This window comes from Rhamphochromis longiceps, linkage group LG5 (assembly GCF_057381845.1).
Source record: "Rhamphochromis longiceps isolate RC_006_pf linkage group LG5, R_longiceps_female_GT1.1, whole genome shotgun sequence".
In the NCBI taxonomy this organism is placed as follows: Eukaryota; Metazoa; Chordata; class Actinopteri; order Cichliformes; family Cichlidae; genus Rhamphochromis; species Rhamphochromis longiceps.
This window is the reverse complement of record NC_140561.1, coordinates 31,396,129-31,417,790: the sequence shown is the minus strand read 5'-3', so window position 1 is coordinate 31,417,790 and position 21,662 is coordinate 31,396,129. Positions and strand designations below refer to the sequence as shown.

The window sequence follows — 21,662 nt, the reverse complement described above, 5'->3', positions numbered from 1 at the left end:
ACAGCAGATACAACAGTGAGGATTTAACACGGGGCTGTCAATCACACACAATCACACGCACAATCACGCACACATACAGTTTGTTTGACATCAGAGCTCCGAGTTTGAGATCTGAAGTCTGATGTGCAGTCTAGCTTCGCGTCCTGCTCGACGGCTCTGCTCTGCATTTGCATAAACAAACTGTGTATTTGCATTTCACTTCATCAGCTGTGATCCTGTTTGGACTGTAGTAATGTATGTGGAGAGTTTGTGATCTGTTTGATCTCTGCTCACAGCGCATTCAGCTCCGCTCGCTCTATCCGCTGTTTGTCGTATTTCCATACCAAAGAAATATGAGCAGGTGATGAACGAAAACAAAACAGAGCTTCTCTAATCTCACACACTGAGGTTTGATATTTGTCCTCATGAACGACTGAGCTGACAACTCTGACTGGATGATTTTATCTGAAAATTCCTTCATTTCCATGTCATGTTATTCACAATTAAATACTGGAAATGCTCTGCTGGGTCAACAAACTGGGGCAAAATTACTCAAATTTACATCATTAAAGCTATTCAGACTGACTGCTGGTAAACATTTCAACATCAAATATGGAACCAACATTTCCAACAAATCGTGGATATAAAGCAAGTTAGACAGATGACCAGAAAGTAACAAGTACTCTTGTATTGCTAAGGTTATAGCTCTACTGCTGTGAAAACATAACATTTATTCAAATTCTGAATTTTAGTTAAAAAAAATATTCAATGGAATGAACCAAAGGAAAAAACAAAACAAAAAACAATCCAATAATAATAACGTGAACTGGAATGAGGAGTAAAACCATGTTGTCCAGTTTTGCTTCACTTTTGCAGAAAGTTTCAGCAATAAGTTTAAAAGAAACTGAATTAAATCAAACTGAGATACTGAGCCTCAAGCAAGAACCGATTTAAATGTTTTTAAGGGAATTGATTCTGTTTTTCCTTTTTTCTGTCAAATATACAGTCAGTTTGCGCAGTCCTGTGAAGTACACCCTATAACCCAGCAGCTTTAGCATTTCACTGTGTGACTTTATCAGCTTCTCACATCATTGTGGAGTAATTTTTGCCCACTCTTCTTTAAAATGTTGTTTCAGTTTATGCACTTATTCAGTTTATGAACTGAAGTTGATGTTTGGGATCATGTATTTATACACGTCTCTTAAGTATTTTTCAGTCAGGTTAAAGTCTGGACTTTGATTGGATCATTGCGGCAACCTGAGTTTTTCCTTTTTCAGCCATTCTGTTGTAAATTTACTGGTCAAGCTTTAGCTGTCAGACTGATTGCCTCAGATTTAACTTTGGAGTTCACAGTCGACCCAGGGACTGCAAGGTATCTGAGAAAAACAAATCCTCAGCCCTCCACCACTGTGCTGACAGTTGGTATGAGGTGTTTGTGCTGATCTGTCCAAATGTGGCGCTGTGATTCACAGCCAAACATCTCCATTTTGGTCTCATCTGTAGAAACCTGCAACAGTCTTTTTTTCCTTTTTTGTTTATGCAGATTAACTTTGAAATTCTTATGACTGACTGACATAAATCCTGGTATTAGCTGGTGAGAAAAGATGATGTTTGAAATGTGTTGTATGTATATAGTGAGAATCTGAGCTCAATCTAACAAAAAAACTGAAGATTTAAGATAGAAACATTAAAAAAGTCCCTGCATGAGGCTCCTTGTCTTTAACGGCTATATTGCCTTCTAACCTGGGTAAAATGAAAGAATTTGCATGCTCAACAAAGCCAGGAGTGTCGCCCTAACATGTTTTTTGTCTGACCACTTTTATCCACTCCTCAGTACCACCACCTTGCTCTGAGTTTCATCAGGTTGTTAATGAGAAACCTCCGACACAGATTATTTCCAGAAGGGAAGTAATTTCACAACAGCACGACCTCAACAAGACATTTAACATTCTGGATGTGGGGATGGGTCGGTGTTAAACCGGGAAGCTGCGGAGCCTTATGCACATAGTCCACTCTGAAGACAAGCCACAACATAGAACTAACTGACACAGCTTCACACGAACAGGACTGAGACCCACTGACCAACCACAGAAGTGTAAACAGGCGCAGCACTGAACCATGGGAGAACGCACGGCGAGCAGAGGGGAGGGGGTGTCTGACAATCAAAAAGTAAAGCAAGTCAACAAACAGAAGATGAACTCAAAGGATCACCCCAAAAAAAATGAAAAACAACAGCGATGCAGAACCACGACAGAGAGAGACAGGAGGAGGTAGTGGAGGCTGCAGAGCTATGGAGGCTGCAGGAGACTTCAGCAAGACAAAAAGGAACAGAGGAGAGAATCAAACAGTGCCTACAAGACAACATGAAGTCCTGAGCAACGCCCTGCGAGGAGGCAACAGTGAGAGAAATGAGAGGAGTCAAAAGGGAAAAAGAAAACAAACTGAGGATAATACACAAACAGAACAGACGACAGCCCACAGCCCACTGATACTGCAAGGGTGCAACTCCCACATCCTCGCTTCAGCGCCCCCACCCGCAAACCCCCCCGGCCATGTCTGTTTTCCCTCAATACTGCCAAGAGAAGCTTACATTGACCACAGCATGTTAAAATGTGATTTAAAAAACAAACAAACTGTGGGGTATTTTAAAGGTGAAACATCAGATTCTCAGATCCTTCTTTTGCTGCTGCACTTCCTGCACAGATGTTTCACATTAAAAGCTTTCCAACCACTCAAGGGACAAACACCCACATGATATTAAAGTGAAACATCTGCAGGAAGTGTTGTGATACAAAGGGTAAAAAAAAAAAGGAAAAGCAATCATTAAATAAATGATAAATAAACTATATTAAAAATTAAATCTTTAGGTTTTAAACTAGAAACAAGCTATTATGAGATGTGACCTTGGGCTTTTTAAAAAACGTGCAATGGGATACTTAATCAAAAGACAAGGGTTAGACACCTTTGTCAGCCCATTTGTGGAATCTGCACCTCCCAAGACACCTGCAGTATAGGGTGTCACCACCATAGACAGTATAAAAGATGGTAGCAGCTGACCAGTCTAAATAGTGCCTAAGTGCATCAAACATGCATTACTCTTAATGGCCAGTAGGGTGTGCCTCCTCTGGTTGCAATAAGACTTTAGGTTGTCTAGAAGAAAACAACACTCCGCTTCCTCGCACTCTGACCTCAGTAAAAACTTTCCATATGACTTTATGGCTCCACTGCTACTTTCAGGTCACACTGAAGAAAACAGGAAGTTCATTTCATAACTTATGGTTGGAAAAAATAAGCGGCTGGAAACATGACTGATGGGAGAACTGGGGCTATTTCACGTAGTTAATGTGCTGCAAAACTTGGAGCTAAAAAAGGTGGTGACAAATGCATTCAGGGCTTTAAGGTTCATAAAAATGAGCAAAGATGTTCCTAGAAATGTTGTCCAGCTTGTGTTTTTCAGCGGAGGTCGGCTGTGACTGCAGCACTGACTATAATTTCCGTGTGAAAAACAGTGATGAGCATCCAAAAGCTGTGTGTGCGTCTTTCTCTGTACATGAAGAAGCATTCTGTCTGCAGCAGATGCTTTAACCATGGGAGGTCTGGATGAGGGGAGTGTGTCGGTGTGTGCGTTTAAATGTGTGTGTGTGTGTTTGCTGAGACAGCTTGCAGAGGAAGCTGGCCATGTGCTGGAACACCCAGGACATGGAGGGCATTTGGCTGATTTTGGAGGTTGCCGCAATGACGTCATCAGCAATCTCACACACAGTCATTAAACCCATTAAACAAGGACACCTCAGAGGTCAGAGCAGTATGTTAGGAGTTAGTAACCCTCACTGATGGTCTCGCAGCCCAATTCTGACCGTGAACTGAGAGACTCTGATGAGGGGAAAAAAGGTGTTTAGCAAGCACATGACTTACATTTAAGAGATTAGTAATAACCGTTCAATGTTTTGTTCTTTTTCTTTCAAACAGAAAATAGCGATAAAGATCCCAACAGTTGCATAAGTTAGTTTGCAAAGTGCACACTGATAACATTTACAAATCAGTAGTGCTTCCATGTTTGTTTGAATATTATGAAAACAGCCTAACTTGTTTCTGCAATTTAACTTTTTTTTTTTTTTTAGTGTGAATGTCTGTTGAATGTTTTGTGACATTTAAAGATTTGCTGACCAAACAAGAATTAATCATCATTTGAAGTCCTAGCTCGTTAGTCTGGCAAATATTTAATAACAGGCCTTCTGCAGGCGATTAACCATTAGTGTGTCTCCTTATAGACATAATATATTAAGTAAATCTGAATGATTACTAATTGATTGTTGTTTTTAACATTATATACTTCTGTTTCTTGTTGACTCTTGTGTATGCGTGCACCTGAAGCTTGCAGGCCTCGCTTCTGTGTACTCCTTAGCAACAGGTGTCACCACAAAAACATGCCAATGGGTGTGATGTCACTTTTGGTACACGTTCCTGTTGGCTAGTGCGACAATGAACTTCCTGTAAGTGATCATAAATGACTTGTATAACCCACGTCTTATTTTTGTTTTGAGTGCTGCAAATAAACGTGATTTACACAAAGATAACCACTACACTCACATTTTTAAAAATTTCCCTGTGGCTGATTTCTCACCCAAACATAAATCATGTGCTTCCAAAAAACATGCCCTGCTTTCAGGGTTGAGGCATTAATGCACTTCTACAGGGCGACCGCAGACTCGGCTGTTAGAGACTTGAAGGTTGAGAGTTGCACCCTTGGACAGGTAAAGCAAGGCGAGAGAACGTCCCCCTTTATACAGCAGAAAGAGAGAGAGAGGGAGAGAGATGGACTGGACACTCCCCTCCTGCCGCTGGGTGAAGGGTGAGGAGTGGGTGAGTAACAGGGAGGATGGAGGGACAAAGCGGGACAGATGGATGAATGGAGGGGTTACCTTTGTTGCGATTTTCGGGGGGTCCTTGTTTTTTACCTGTTCGGACAGAGAGAGAGGGCGGAATGCTGATAAGATGGCTCAAAGGAAAAATAAGATCAAATCAAACTGAGGGACAACACAAAGTTCAAACTGATAGAAACCCACAGGTGTGTGTGTGTCGTGTGTGTGCCGTGGGCAGGAATGGACGAATCAGAGGAGAGAGACACACGACTTCCCGCTGCGGAGAACCGATGGCCAACGAAATCTAAAGTTTTAAAAATATTCATCAGAAATTTAAAATGTGGTTTAAAAGTAATCAGGCGATCGATTTATTTGTACTTTCCTGAAGCTCTGCATTACTCTGTTTCTATCATTTATTGTGAGAAGGTAGACCTTTCAGGAAGTTGTCTGTCTGTTTTTGAAATGACACTGAATTCATGTTATTGATCATTACAATACAATAACATGTAAGACCCACTAGTGTGCTCGCTTCTGTATTTCACTTCACTTTATGCAGTGTGAATTCATCTGTACCAGCACACTGTGGCCTCTTTTAAAAGGTGATGCTTCACATGGTACATAACATTGTTAATATGATACTTTATCTAAGCTTACTGAGGTTTTTGTTCATTATGTACATCGTTAAATAGACTGCATGTTGGTCTGTTCTGACACATTCTTGTAAGCTGCATTATTTTCAGATTATAAAATATAAAAATATATATATAAAAAAATAAGTTGATATTATGGTCATTTATTTATCAGAGTGTGGATTTTTAAAAATTTTTTTACTTTAAAGTGGAACGTAATGAAAAATGTTAAGACTCAATTATTTCACACAATTATTGAAGGTTGTGTGATGTGAATAATCAAATCTATGTTAGCACGTTCACCGCATTGATTTGTTTCAGTACTGCCTCAAAAGGCTGCCAGCACAGCTGCAGACGCTGTGATAAACAGTGACCACGTTTACATTTTATTTTGAAATTCGTTCCTTGTTTGAGCAGAAAGTGAGAGTTAACAGAAAGCTTTGTTTTTTAGGGCACTCCCTTTGTAGAGTGGTTGTGAGATGCTCTGACATGCATCAAAACATCATTTTATTTTTGTCTGCTGATTTTCTTGAGGTCTGATTTTTTTATGTGACTAACAATGCGTTCACTTCCTGCCAAGATGCCGTCTGTGTATCCTCATTATGTGCATGATGTTCTGTGGCGTTGGTGCCCCGAAGAGCCAGCCAAGGCAGTCTTGGAGATAATGTTCCCCTTTTATATCCCTAATGGTCCCCTTTTAGAAGACTTTTAGAGGATAGCAGTATGGCATTGATTTTTCTAATCTTTTATTGACTTTTTACTTTTGCTTTCATTTGCTGGATATGTATATTTTTGTTTATTTATTTATTTTTTCAGATTTAATCCTCAAAAAAGTATTTAGGCTTAGGAAAGCGTTGCAGTTTGGGTTAGAAGCTGCATCTTTATCATAAGTAACCGTGCACATGTAAAGATAATGACTTGAGAGTTACAGTCACTCTCACTAGTGCTAAAACTCAGTGTGTCAGGGAACACATGACAACGGACACTTCAAATTCAAATTCAAATTCAAATTCATGCCACATGCCACATGCCAAACACATGCCAACGGACACTTTGTGTGTAAACGAGCCATTCCAGTGGCTTTGACTAAACAGCACTAATTGATGCCCTGTGGATGAAACTGGGCTGTCTGAACTGGACTGCTGAATCTCTAAAAGGGATTTTATTCACCCCAAAAATGACTGAAAAGCTAAACACATGGGCTGATGCTGTCTCTGAAATTGATCTTAACGAGGTGTCATGTACTGATTAGACACAATAAAGCACATCACAGGTGAAGTGCAGGTCAGGTACGTTTTCCTGCTCATAGGAAGTTACCTTCCTGCTGCAGTAAAACTAAGCTGTCTGCTTTTATTATGAAAGGAACTTTGGCAAGGTCAGAGCTAAACAACACGCGCGCACACACACACACACACACACACACACACACACACACACACACACACACACACACACACACACACCTCTTTGTTATTCAGTTGGTGGCTTGATATCGAGAGTGAACTGGTTCGAGTATGTGTGTGTATGTGTGCGTTTGCAACACTGAAGGCTTTTATCCCCGCAAGATAACTGATGGCTGTGACTTGACACGAATGCATGAATGTGTGCAGTGCATGTGTGCGTGTTTACGGCGGATTGATGCAGCCATGTGTGACAGTGAAGTCTGCTGTGTGTCTGCTGTTAAAAGAACACAAGAACCTCATGACAGTGCCTCCGTGTGTGTGTGTTTGTGTGCGCGCTTCTATCTTTGCGAGGATTCACTTCCAATTTGGAAAATAAGGGCTTTTTTTTTTTTTAAGTTAAGATCCCTTTTGAAAAGTCTGAAAATATCAAAGCAAGGACTTGTTCTGAAAAGTGATGACACTTCTCACTTCAAAGACTTTCTGAGGGTTTGTGCTTTGTTTCAGCATAAGGATTAGTAACACATTTTAAGATTAAGATTAAAGCTTTGACAATGTAAACATGGAAGTAACGGCCTGTGTATGAGATGTAAATGTAAAGGCTCTTTTCTTTAAAATTTAGAATTTACTTTTAGCTGAATCTGTTTTGTGGTTCTCCTCATTAGGAAGCCAGCACCAATTTTGTTTTTGTCTGTTTGTCTGTATTTTTTATGAACCAGAAACTGGAGGCCGAAATGCAAACCTGAGCGTCTCTCTCCGCTGAGCTGGTACATTCAGCCAGTTCACAATGAATGCCTGACAAACTCAAACTTTAGCCAGTAAAACAAAATGACAAGACAAAAACAAACTAAAGGAAAAGGATACATGTGTAAAAGGGGGTTAGCATGATCACAAGCAAATCAAAAGCAATAGAGACCGACTGCAGAAGCCTGTTGTTTTACATCTGCTCTGACATAGTACAAAGATCATCTGGACGTTGGCTTTTGAAGGGTCCCTCTATAAAAGAAGCAACTGTGTTTCACAGTTAATTGATATTACGTAACTGGCCAATTTACTCAGTACTGTGGCCATGAATTTACATGAATAAATGAGACCACGATGAGGTGTTTGCTCAGGTGACCAATCAATCTGTCTTTGAGTCTTTGTGAAATCACAGTTCAAAGTGTTGCTTTACTGAAATATTAACAAAGATTGTTTGCAAGCCCACGACAGAGAACAAAAGTTTAAATGGCCTATCAAGATTCCCATCAAGCACTTAAACATAACAACTGAATAATGTTAAAAATTCAAGTATTTTTTAAAATTTTACATCTGGGGTGTCAAGCTCATTTTAGCTCGTAGGCCACATACAGCTTGATTTGATCTTAAGTGGGCAATTGCAAACCATTGCATAACAACCCCTAAAGTGCTCCCTTTCTTTTAGTGTACAGAAGTACATTCTGCACACTTTCCTGTTTAATGAACCATCCACTTACAAATGACAGCTTGACGTGACTGAAAGTGAACCTATTGTGCTTTTTTGAAAATATTTTCTGCCATATGTCACATAATGGTGGATTCTCTTATTAAACATGGCAAAAGTTTCAAATAAAGAGGTCAGTATATCCTTGAGTAATTTCTGTGAGCCAAAAGTTCAGGCTGCAGTGTGCTCTGAATGCTTGATTTCATTTTTTCTACTTTTGGATCTGTATGATGTGAATAAGAGAAGATATATATAATATGGTCTCCTCAGGCACACAGCTCCACCTGTGAGCACGGAAGCCCCACCTACCCGCTATTCAAACCTGTTCAATGAGCAGCCAATCAGATGGAGTAGCTAAAACAGCTTGTTTGAACTGAGGTGCTGCACCAAGGACCATTAAAATATCAATAAGCGTTATCTTCTAACTGAATCATGCAAAGCTATTTTGAGAATTATGTCTGACTCCTCAACAGCCTCCAAACTCTGGAGATTCATCTAGTGGGCAGCACTGAGTCCTTTGAAGGACTGGGGCTGTCTGCTTAACTTACAGAATGAAGTAGGCTATAATGATCCATGGATATAATAGCCATTTATCCCCTTAAGGATACATGGTCACATGCATTTCTTTGAAATGTAGCTTTGGGTACAACCATAGACTGTATATAAAAGAAGGACAGAGCAGAAAAGTGCAGCTAGTGCAGCATTTTTCAAATGTCCAGCAAGAGGTGACTGTTTGCAGACGTCTAGGAAGTACTTGTCCTCAGTACTTGTCTGATGAAGCACATTTAACATTTCTAGCCTATGACATCGCGATATGTTTCTGAATCAGCTCCACCTCACATCATATCCTGTTTGTAATCACCAAGATTGTCATACCAAAAAAGGTCAGCTCAAGACTTCAAAACAGGACTTTGCTAATTCATCTTTTATATACAGTTTAAGCTAATTACCTGGTCATAGCAAATGAACTATAATCTTACAAACTCTTTGGAATCGGTCACTAAAAAGGTGTGCATGCCACTTTAAAATTACGATAAGCTAAGTTTGGTAAGATTGTGGGAGCTCCTTTGTAGACGTCACTTTTATTTCACTTGTTTTGGGCCGGTACAATCACAATATTACTCATCTTTGGTCTCGTGTATTCACTATGGAAGGTTTTTGTGCTTAGATTGAAGTTAAATTAAGCTTACAGATCACATTCAGACCCTTCAAAAAGCTCTGCTGTTATCAGCTCAGACTGGATGAACTCTACCTGCTGACAGAGTCGGCTGGTACGACAGGAGAAACGTCAAATCAACACCAGCTGATAAAAACGGGCAAAATATTTCCGATCAGCCTGTTCAGAAATATTCAGAAGCTGACACGGTGACAGTCGTTCTAGCCAAACTTTCCTCACACTTCACAGACTTACTGTCCTCGTATGACCTTCCACACTTCAACATATGTTGTGTTTCTTGACATGTGTGACAGGCTCTGTCTCATGTCTTACTTTTCTTGACCTTCTTCTCTTCGTCGTTCTCGCTGGCGCCCAGCAGAGTAAAGATGATGCCTGTTTGAGAGTTGAGGCCGACAGCTGACACCACCATCCTGCCTGATCCCTCCATCACGTGGGTCCCTGAGGAAATATTCAAAAAGCTACGAGTCAAAAAAGAAGCTTTATTTATTTATTTTTTAAAACTGTTACTGTGTTACTGTCATTTGTTTTCATTTTAAATCAATGTCAAAGCACTTATTTATCCATCTAATCTCATTTTAAGACGCATTACTGAATATTTAAAATGACATGCTTTTACTTATGTTGCTTTTTTTCTAGGTAAATAGTCTTGCACTCCTGTGTAGCCCTACTCTGCATCCAGATATCCTTCTGAATCAAGGGATTGAATTCATACATGGGAAATTTTAGCTTTGGCGGGGTCTCAGACAGCTCTTGTGTTATAAGCAGGACATCAATCTTTCAGTCAAACACCGTGAACCTGATTTTTTTAGGAGAACAGTTTTCCAGGCACTCACCGGACAGCAGCATGGGGTCTTTCTCCATAGACTTGCGAACCTGGTCAGATTCTCCTGTCAGAGAGCTCTCGTCAATCTTCAGGTCGTTGCCTTGGATCAGGATACCATCAGCAGGCAGCAGGTCTCCTGCAAGCAGATCGATCAGATAGGTCAGAATCTTTTTCCCCCATCAGCCACAGGGTTTGAACAGGATCTTACACAGAGTCCTTTTAAATTTAAATTTTGTATTGTAAAGCAGCTCCACAAAGGTTGTTGCTGTAGTCATAAAAGCTTGACAGTTAAACATCACATGAAATAACCAATAACAATGTTTGCGTTTCATACCGTATTTGATCTGAGCGATGTCTCCAACCACGATCTCGGCCACAGGGATCTGGATGACCTGACCTTTGCGGATGACCGTGAACTTTTGTTCTTGCTCGATGCGACTCTGCAGCCCGCGGAATTGCTTCTCCTTGGACCAATCGTTGAAGGCCGTCACCAGGACCACAATGATGACTGAGAACAAGATGGCAGCGCCTTCGATCCAGCCAGCCTGGGCCTCGCCCTCGTCCTCTACGCCACCCGAAGTTGCGCCGCATGCTGTGAAAACATGAGGACATGTTGAAATCAAATCCCATCATAACAGCAAAGACAGATGGCGAGATGGAGAGCTCTTATTGGAAAGGTTAGGCAATAATGGCTGACTGTGTAATGATTTAATGAACAGGTAAGGCAAGAAGCTCTAAGCTGTGATGGGGTTTAACCCTCTCAAGCCCGAATTAAGTTTTTTGTTGCTAATGCACAACCAAGTCCTGCAGTGGTACTTCTGAGTAAAAAAACCTCATAAAATATGTATGTGGGTTAATCAGGTTGTTATGTCTTAACTGTTGCAAATCTGCAACGTCTGCCTGGAGAGGGTTAAGATGACATATGGTATTGTATTGTGCATTTAAAGTGGGAATCCTGAAATTCCAAGTTTCCAGTTGCAATTTTCATCTGAATGCTCTCTCAAGTCAGACTTTCTACTTAGAATTTGGAGACGCAACAAAAAACCCACATCTGAATTCTTAAATTGCTGTGACAACCATAGACCAGTGGAATATGCTCCACTCAGGCATAACATCATCACATTATAATTTTTTCTCTTTTGGATTTTTATTAAGGCACAAAACACAACATTGCACAACAACTGTATCTCAGTTATCCTGCTTTAATAATTGTAAAATCATTAAAATTTAATTAATTGCTCAGCCGTCTTTCAAATTAGCAAAAAGCAAAAATGACCTGTATCCTTCAGTCAGGAATACTGTCAAAAGCTAAACAAAAACTTTACTTAAACAACTTTATTTACAGTACATATAATATATACATCCCCATATAAATAATAATATAAATTAAAATATAAACCAACTACCTACATATATCAGAATACTGAAAATAAATAATAATAATTAATAAATACATGTTACTTTTGGAATAGATGCAGTAATTGTGGGACGTGCAAAGGTTTGGGCTTTCAGTAACCCCTATGGGATTATCACAGCTTGGAAAACCTTAACCTTTAATCAGCTGAAAAAGTTTCTTCTCCTAATTTGTCATCTTTCAGAAATTCGTGACTAGCAGATAATTTCCTGTTTCTAGATATTTTTAGACTCCCTTGCATGCAAAGCATCTTCACAATCCACAAACATACTGCTCCCTTTTTCAGCAAACAGAGCTTTGATAATTAAGGCCAACAAAACATATTTTATCTCAGTCTGCACACAGCAGCTGTTACTCTGATCCAAATGCTGCTTTGCTGACCACACAGACTGACTTTTGTGACGCAGCAGCAGGTGAGGTTTTTCCTTTGATGTGGGCCCTGATTGTGAATGAACCCCACGCAGCGAAACAGTGCAGCATCACTTCTGTGTCAGCTAAACATTCCCGTTGCTGCTCCTCTGCAGACATCTTGTTTCGATTCCTGGCGCTCCCATCAACCACCACTACTGAATGACATTTTAGACAGCAAGCTGGAAGTGCTCTGATTTCCTTTTATAGCCTTCCCTGCTTCGTAGGCATCAGCTTCATTTTCAGATTCTCACTCACTTGATTAGAGGAGCCCGTGAATGTGTGAGTGTTACCACGAGGCTTAAAGACTCAGATAATTTATCAGGCTCTGAATTGTCATCAAGTGACAATTCCTGATGGCAGTTCTTAACCTCTCTTAGCCAACTCAATTAAGGCTCACCGAGCTAATGAAGTTCTTGCCACAATTATTGTTTCATTATTTGCATGACATAAAACGTATCTGCGTGTAAACACTTGAAGAAAGTCACGTTTAGATGTTTGTTTTCTGCACCACTTTATTTTCTTACTTCATTTTAATGCAAAAATTGACAGTAATGGAAACTAGCCCAGTAACTACTGACATTTTTAAACAAATCAATGATCAGATTTCTTGTTTTATAAAAGTGGATTACGTAAAAATGAAAGTAAATAAATCCACTTATAATTTACCCAGAAAAACATACCTGATAAAAGCATGTAATTAAAATAAACAACATGGATATAGAAAAAAAATACAGGTGGCCGCTGGTGCTACCCGTCAGCCCCTTAGTAGATACATGTATGGTATTCATTTGAAACTCCCATGTCGCCTTCTTTCACAAGAGTTCACAAACTTGAGTGTCCACATCAAGTTCTAGTATTTTATAACAGTGCTCTAATTAATCTGCATCTGTGCATGACACCCATTCAGCTGTGACCAACCCAGCCAGTCACCTGATTGCTGGGCTTGCCTTTTTCAGGTGTTTAACCCATGTTGCCTTCCACCTCACAAAGGAAATGATTTCTCTTCCTGGGAGTCTAATAAAACGGTGGTTTTCTCCTCCAAGTTAGCTTCACTTGCTTTGGTTAATGTTGGAGTTCCCTCTATTTTAAGCCACGGGTAGTTTTGTCTTAGCAGTTATTTCATTTCTTAATTAATTTAACTTAATTCGTTTAAAATAATAAAATTATCCAGAGAAAAACTCCAAAAACCAGACGACACGCTGCAAACAAGCGCTTGGCGACAGTGGGAAGGAAAACTCCACTGGAGAAACAACCCTCTTTGTTATGTCTATGTGTGCAGCTTGGTATACTGATAACTTAGCACTGCCACCTCTCCATATATGTTCATCTCTGGCTCTGAAAAACCACCAGCTGGCAGCAGCTAAAATGCTCAGGTTGAGTCTTCAGTGTACCGAAAGCAATGGGTAAAGACACAGCGTCTACGACGATCTACACTGACCTTCACTGTCACCGCCAGGTGGATGGTAGAAAGACAGACCCAGTGAGATGATTGCAGCGATTTCCAGAATGATAAGCGTGACGTCCTGCAGAGCTTCCCACACCAGCTGCAGGAATGTCTTGGGCTTCTTTGGGGGGATAAAGTTCTGTCCAAATGCCGTGTGACGTTTTTCCAAATCGACAGGGTTACCAGACAGACCTGCAGACACAACCGAAAGGTCATGAATATTGACATCAACATTAGTTATTGTTCTTTAGTAAAACAGTAATTATTCTGACATGTGGATGGAAACTTGGAGAAATGTCAAATGAATCCAGCAACATGACAAAGAGTGCAGACATACAGACACAGTTACAAAGAACAAGGACTTTTCTATATCAATTTATTTTAGTTTTTGCACTTTTTTTTTAAGGCTTGGGTTTTATTTTATTTCTGTTAACTGAAATTATTTAATATTTTAAAGAACTGTGCAGAGATATACCTTTACTCCGTTTTCAGTATTTCTGTGACGTCTCTCTGTGTGTACCTGTGTTGCAGGTGAATGAGTGTTGCAGTCAGACTGAAGTGTGTTGCTGTGTTAATATTTAGTTAGAGCAATGCTGTTTATAGTGCTAAAGTTCACCGGCCCTAAATATCTCAATGAATTTGAAATATAACTATTACAATCTTGTTCTGCAAGACATGCTTTTTCCACCACAGCTTATCAGCAGCAGCAATAGCAGCTGTGTATAAGGGTCAAAGGCTAACTCCTGTCTTCAAACTTTATTATGTTAACTCACCACACAGGGCAGAAGATGTACTTTAGTAATAGAAAGTCACGATCAGCCCCCTTTTGCTGCAGACTGCAGCATTTCCACACACAGTACTTATTTGAGCAATTCACCAAAACAGACCTGTTCCACCCAGAAACCATCTGCAATGACATACTCATCATTTCCGCCACAAAAAAAATGACCTAAAGGTCAGAAATCTGGTACACTCAGGTTCAGCTACAAAGATTGGAAAAATAATTCCCCTGATCAAGGGTGAATTATAAGCAGCTGTGATGGGGTGTGTTGTTTTATAAGTTTCAGTGACGATTCCTGAACGTTTCTTTTTGTTTCGCTTTGTTTTGTAACAGCGGCTGAACTTTTGTGGCTTGCGACCTCTAAAACAACCCTTCATTCAAAGTTACAACCGTCTACGGGCTGCAATTAGTTCAACCAAAGAGAAATGATGTAATTAACTTTTAGAGGGCGATGAACTGAAAATCACAGGAAACCTAAATATTAGCGGAAAGCAGAAAGAAAGCAGTCATCCTGCCAGCCTTCAGCTTTATTCTGTGGCCCCTCGTGTTGATCACAGTCACCGGGTCAGGGGCCTCCACTGTGTGTGTGTGTGTGTGTGTGTGTGTGTGTGTGTGTGTGTGTGTGTGTGTGTGTGTGTGTGTGTGTGTGTGTGTGTGTGTGTGTGTGTGTGTGCGGCAGCGATGAAACCAAAGCAGCCTGAACTGACCCAAGTTCCCCTCCCGCTGAACACGCAATCTGCTGCTCCACCAGAGCCAATCTGCTCCACGTCAACACAGCACCACCCGTTCAGACCAGCCCAGTCGCTCACAGGAAACTAATGAACCATCCCGCTAATCAAATTTGAAATCTAAATGAACAAATTGACAGATGATACACATTTTATACTGCAGCAATCATGATTTAAGGCTTATCAAAACCTTAAACTAAAGCTGGAGCCTGTCCCAGCCGACACTGGGCAAGAGGCAGCAGACTGTGGATAAGTTGGCAGTCAACCGCATGTCTAGAATCATCAATTAACCTGACAGGGAGAGCACGCAAACACAAGTTACAGTCTCGGTCGTTGTGTCCTTGGGCAAGACCCGTTGTCTACTGGTGGTGGTCAGAGGGCCTGGTGGCGCCGGTGTCTGGCAGCCTCGCCTCTGTCAGTGCGCCCCAGGGTGGCTGTAGCTAAGATGTAGTTTGCCATCATCAGTGTGTGTGAATGGGTGGATGACTGGATGTGTAAAGCGCTTTGGGGTCCTTAGGGACTAGTAAAGCGCTATACAAATACAGGCCATTTACCATTCAACCAGTTTAAGGTGAAAAAACTACTGGTGGACTAAAGTGGCTGGGTTTTTGTGTCTAAAGGGGCGTTCCAACAGGAAGAGACTGACCAGACCATTAAAGGTCCACAAATTTCAGCAAATTTTGAGATTAGCACCTGAAACAACTACCAATGAGAGCGAAGGATAATACTGACTGAACTTGTTAAATCTCTCCAAAGAGTCCTGGGTCTACCCCGGGGCTTTCTTCCGGTAAGACAGGCTCAGAATACCTCACCTAGAAGCCATCCTGGAGGCCTCCTAGTCAAATGTCTGAATCACCTCAACTGGCTCCTTTTGATGTGGAGGAGCAGCAGCTGCACGCCGAGGCCCTCTCGAATGGCTCCACACCCCATCTCTAAGGGAGAAGGAAACCCATTGTTGCCGCTTGTAATGGGTGGCAGTCAGAGGCGGAGGAATGTACAAGGAATGTCATCTTGCTTTACAGGAACATTTGCTCTATGTTGCAGTGTAAATGTTTATTCAGCACTGTTTTCTAGAAGGACTTTTCATAACGTTCCCCTCAAAACAGTCTGAAAACACCTTCTGTAACTGCAGTCAAACCTCACCTTACTTAACCTTATTGTTTAAGAGTAAAACACTTTCCTTAAACACACCATTAGAACTTGCAGATGGTGTTTGCTATTTTTGTGGAAGCATCCCTTCTAGCAGAGTTGCATCAAATTTCTGCTAATGTCAGTCACTGGATTTCTCCAACTAATCAATGAGTTCACCGAATTGAAAAATGGCAATGTTTCTCCTCTTATCACTCTGCAGAGATTGCTCCCAAACCTCTGCTTACCGAGGAACAAACAATATCACTGAGTTATTGATTCCAGAACTGTGACTGTCATTTTCCAGCCGTGGCTCATATCTCGCTGCTCATTCATTCTCCATATAAAGATAGTACAAACAAAAAGATTTCCCAGTCGACCCAGATGCTCAGAAAGACGGAGACACCAGGGCTTCATCCATCTTCAGAGCTCCTTACTTGTGGTTTTATTGAAACTGGGCTTAAATTAGATTTTAAAAACACCAACTGCAGTTTGCTAATTAAAAATGGATAATCAGCAGCTTGTTTCTGTATTGATTTTCATTCACCGGAAGAATCTCAACAGTTAGCTCTTTAAAATCACGTGTTCTCGTTAACTTTAACTGGTGTTTGCTGCAACTTTAATGACACACACATACAACTGAATGGAAAAATAGTGTAACCACTTGTTTAATTATGTATTTTTCCACTAAAGTCTGATCATCAAAGACGTCCTCCTCATGGTCACGCGGGCACCAACATGGCTGCTGGGGATTCTTAGAGAAATCGGGAGGTATGCAGTGGAACGTGATCTGAATGTTAACAGACCCCACTGCCAGGATCTCTCATGAAGACAGCCTCCAAGTCAGCATGAACATGAGCTCAGCCATGTCTCTGCCGTCACATGTTTTAATAACGGACTCTTATTCTCGCTCTCTCTGATGATGCTGTCCAGACGGACCGAAAAAAAAGAGTTCCTCCTCTCCTCCTCGTGAATTCTCCCCCGTCTGTCACACTCCTCTTTGGATGCAGTAATGAGGTGAAACTATGAGACACTAGCTTCTGCCATTTTGAGGGTTTGCCTACACACAGCACACACAGATGTACTAGTTTCATGCCATCTAATCTTAATTGGACAGCTTCAGCGGCAGAAATATTCCACATCAAGGCTGACCGAGATAAGGTGAGAGATTAGATGTGGTAAAGGAGAGATGAGAGGAGGGCAAATAAGGTGAGTGAAGAAGAGATGGGGTGTGGATGGTGTAATGATATAAGGTTAGACGGAATAAAATAAGGAGAAAGGACACAACGAGAGATAAGAAGAGACAAGTTGAGATTAAATAAGTTCAGTGAGATCAATGAGATGTGAGGCGGCTTAAGACAGTAGAGGTGAAATGTGATTAAAGAAAATTAAAGTAAGGTGATCCTACGGCATATTCACACCAAACCCAATCAAAACCTATGCAAAGACACAAAGTAGGGGATGTGCGTAGAAGTGAATCTGTGTGTGGATGTTAAATATATCACATTTTCACTCTGTGTCTCAAAAATCTATCAGCAGACACTGGCTGTCCCACAGACAGTGGATGCTCCTGAGCCCACTGACAGTACAAGTATCTGTAGCTAAACTCATCGTTTCCAACAGGTCAGAGAATGACTGCGATCTGGTAGTGAATCAACTAAGTGAGCTGACTTTATACTATCATACCTTAAATAGCATGAGCTAATTCTGAATCAAGTAAGCTGATCTGAAAACATAAACTTTGACAATTAAAAAAATATTTGAATATTAACTCATTCACTGCCAATGGCTGGCAGTGAATGAGTTAAACCCATTGACTCATTCACTGCAATTGACGGCTATAGACGTCAATAGCAATGAATGAGTTAATATTAATGCTAACAAATTGTAAATTGTTATCATTGGACTCACGCTTTGCATAATTCACGGTTCAAAATCACCCTTTTTTTAAATCTCCATCAGCTTCGGTACTAGGGCTGGGCGATATATCGAGTTTTTTTAAAAATATCGATATATTTTCATACGAGATATAAGATGTGACAATATCGTTTATATCGATATAGTCTATGTTACGTTATAATTATACTCGTGGAGCCGCAGGTTTGCCTCTCTTTCGTCCACTTTTGTCTCTACGCAACGTTACTCGGCCTTGCCTCTCCTTCACTGAACACAACTCCGCCTCCCCCATAGCTTCACCTGCAGGCAATGACAAGACGAAAGCGGAAAATCTCCGTTAGCGAGTTACCGTGCGTGGGGCTGGACGGCGTCAACGTGTTAGCGAGCTAACCGCGCTAACGAGCTAACCGCGCTAACGACATGCAGCCCGGAGGGGCTGCACGGCCTAAAATCCTTTCATTTTCTCAAAACTTGACAGTGCGCCTTATGTATGAATTCTGGTTGTGCTTACTGACCGCGAACCGATTTTATGTGGTACACAGCGCTCAGCAATCTGTCAAAAAATGTTTTAATATGACTTTGCTAAGCTACGGAGCTGCACCGCTTGATGGATTGTCTTGGAGGATTACGGCTACCGGGGAGGAGCCTCGCAGAGTGATAGTACTGTGCTTCAACGTAATATTACCGTACTGTGTGTGTATAAGGACCACAAATGGCACCTGTTCAGAGACGTGGTGCAGCTGTGAAATCTGTCTCTTTGTTATTATGCTCAGCGTCTATTAGTTTACATTTTGACTGCACAATTGTGAGCTTTTTGTTATGCACAAAAACAACATTGTTTTCTTTTATTTATGGACCATGATTATTTAATAAATGCTGATAATTTATTTTTGAGTAATTTCTTCATGTACATCTACGCTGTATGTAAATAAAAGTGCCCGTGTGACATCTGGGACACAGTGTGACTAGAACTCTCTTTTTGTTCTTAACTTATGGCTTTAAAAAGAAAAAAAATCGAGATATATATCTTATATCGCCATCCAGCTAAAAAATATCGAGATATGAATTTTGGGTCATATCGCCCAGCCCTACTCGGTACAGCACCTCAGTTCATCTTTTGTCTAAAACAAGCAGCTTTAGCCTTTAAGCTAGCTGTCTTTTGTTGGTTTAATCAGAAGGCAGGCAGAGCTCTGTGCCTGAGATGACCACGACATAAACTTGCTTAGAAATACAGACCCAAGAGCAAAAAAACCCCCCACAAAACTGCCAAAGTGGGCATTTACAGCAGTCTGAACCCTGAATCTGTGGCTCATAGGGATTAATGTTCACCAGTATAAATATGAGAAAATAAGGAATGAAGTTTTTTTTGGATACTTCTTAATGATCCTTGTCTAATGTGGCACTTGTTAAATCTCTACATGCTGCAAACCATTTGCATTCTTTGAACAGATCATTTCCAAGCTTTTTGCCTTTTTTTTTTTATAGTTTTATTTTTAGCAACTAAAGGTGACATGACACATATTAAATATAAAAATGAGAGCACCCTACCATGCAGTGGGATAAGAAAATATACAGTAATTCTGACACAACATAACAGAGCTGAGGACAGAATATCTTCATGATGAGCTATGACACACGCCGATATTTTAAAAATACACTTTCTGTCACAGGCACCATCGGCCATGTTTCATCACACTGTGGTTTAGTGCAGAGTCCAGTTTGATCATGCTGAGGCCAGTGATTGTCACTGAAAGCTGCTGTCAGATTAAAATAAAGATGAGTTCAATCACAGAGCACCTTTACTGAAGGTTTGAACGATATGAGTCTGTTTTTTTCCCATTTAATGCTGTGATTGTGAAATCATGTTTCATCTAGTGCTTGGCATCAGCTTCCTGTTAGCAAGCGTCCCCATGGAGATGCACAATAAAGCTCTAAGATGACGTTCCAGTAAAAGAAGAGCAGACCGCCGCACACTCGCCAGTCACAGATGTTTGGAAATTTCAGCTTCCAGCAGAAATGGGCTACCTCGATCCAAAATGAGAACTCTTCCAATCTACAGTTTTATCAGCCACCACACAGTTCTCACTTTCATTCATTCTTCCTCTACTACAAAAAGACACCACTACAGAGACTGAGGACTATTTGTCCTTTCTCTGTCCTCCATGCTGCCAAAACCACTTCACGTTTCCTTCATCCTCTCTGTGGTTCTTCCACCTTGTCGTTTGTTTTTTTTTCCTTTCACCACCATCCCACAGCTGGACTTATTGAGAAAAACAGCAGCAGTAACAATTCATGCTGAAGTCGCACACCCGGATCTAATAACAAAATAACAAACCCTGTACTGATAATTTAGTTTAGGAGTGGCTCAGGAGGTAGGGCAGATCATCTATTAATCGGAAGTTTGGTTGTTTAATCTCTGGCTGCTCCACTCTGCATGCCAAAAATAAGAGGGCGAGATACCGAACTCCAATAATCCTGATGTGTTCATCAGAATGTGAATGTCTGATAGAGATCACTTAAACGTAGAAAGAAAGTGCTCATCATGTTGTATAAACATGCTTTAAGAGCTTGAGTAGAAAAGTGCTATATATAAGAACAGGTTCATTCAGTAAAAGAGAACCTATTATGCTTTTACCCATTTTCTGTCAGAGATACAGTGGGGAACACTCATAATAAACATGGCCACTGTTTGAAATAATGAAGTCAGTGTAACTGCAGGTAAATCTGCTGACCCAAAAGCCTTTCTCATTGCAAAAATGTGGATTAGAAACAAAAAAGCAATTTATTTGTTTGTGTTCATGGATATTAATTGTCAAGTTTTTTTATAACCATCAGCAAGATTTTGAAAATAACTTTCATTTCAGTAGGGCACGAATGAGTTTGTATGAGACCAGTCTACAGCTTCATTTTTAAACAATTGCACTCAGGAACACACAAAGCTGATGGACTGAGGCGCTGCACTAACGGCTGGTTTAAAATCCAGAAGTTATTTGTGTCTTGGATGAATCCACATAATCACTAAAAACTGGCAGTCGTGCAGACGTCTACACGGAGCCTGAAGTAATTTAAGTCAAGTGTCCCCCTGTATACTCCGATATGGATACAAATACACTGTTAGTATTAACGAAGCAAATATTGTATTGTAAAAATGAGCCAAACCCATCCAGCACAGCACTGATTTAAGCTGTGCGAGAATAGTTCTCTTATACTTTGCCTTATAAATTCAGAAACTGCACAGTTATTTCTCGGTTTACATTTCAGAGTCAAAGATCCTCTGATGATATTTTTTCAAAACCCTTAAGCTGAGAAAAGAAACAGGTATAAAGTAACAAAATCCAACACAAGGTACAAGGCTTTTTCTACAAAGGGCTTCGCTTGTTTCATCTTTTGCTCACACAAAAATGTTATCATTAAATAGTGATAAGACAAACTGTTGAACAGAGAGTTCATGCAGAAGTGGTACAGCGAGCTGCAGGGCATGTCAGTAGGCGACAAATATTTAACAACAAATGAAACAGAAATTACTTT

At 40.6% G+C, this 21,662-nt stretch overlaps 1 protein-coding gene across 5 annotated transcripts in view; it reads right to left on the bottom strand.

Moving 5' to 3' along the window:
• The window catches only part of LOC146670329 (plasma membrane calcium-transporting ATPase 1-like), a 134,251-nt gene that overhangs the window by 39,348 nt on the left and 73,241 nt on the right, over nt 1-21,662 (bottom strand). For all 5 annotated transcript variants that reach the window (XM_085407183.1, XM_085407181.1, XM_085407184.1 and 2 more), the window contains 5 exons: nt 13,596-13,793; nt 10,667-10,924; nt 10,343-10,468; nt 9,822-9,947; nt 4,902-4,937 (listed from right to left, as the gene is read on the bottom strand). In XM_085407183.1, coding sequence (XP_085263309.1) covers nt 4,902-4,937; nt 9,822-9,947; nt 10,343-10,468; nt 10,667-10,924; nt 13,596-13,793 — 744 coding nt within the window. The remainder of the gene's footprint in view (nt 1-4,901; nt 4,938-9,821; nt 9,948-10,342; nt 10,469-10,666; nt 10,925-13,595; nt 13,794-21,662) is intronic.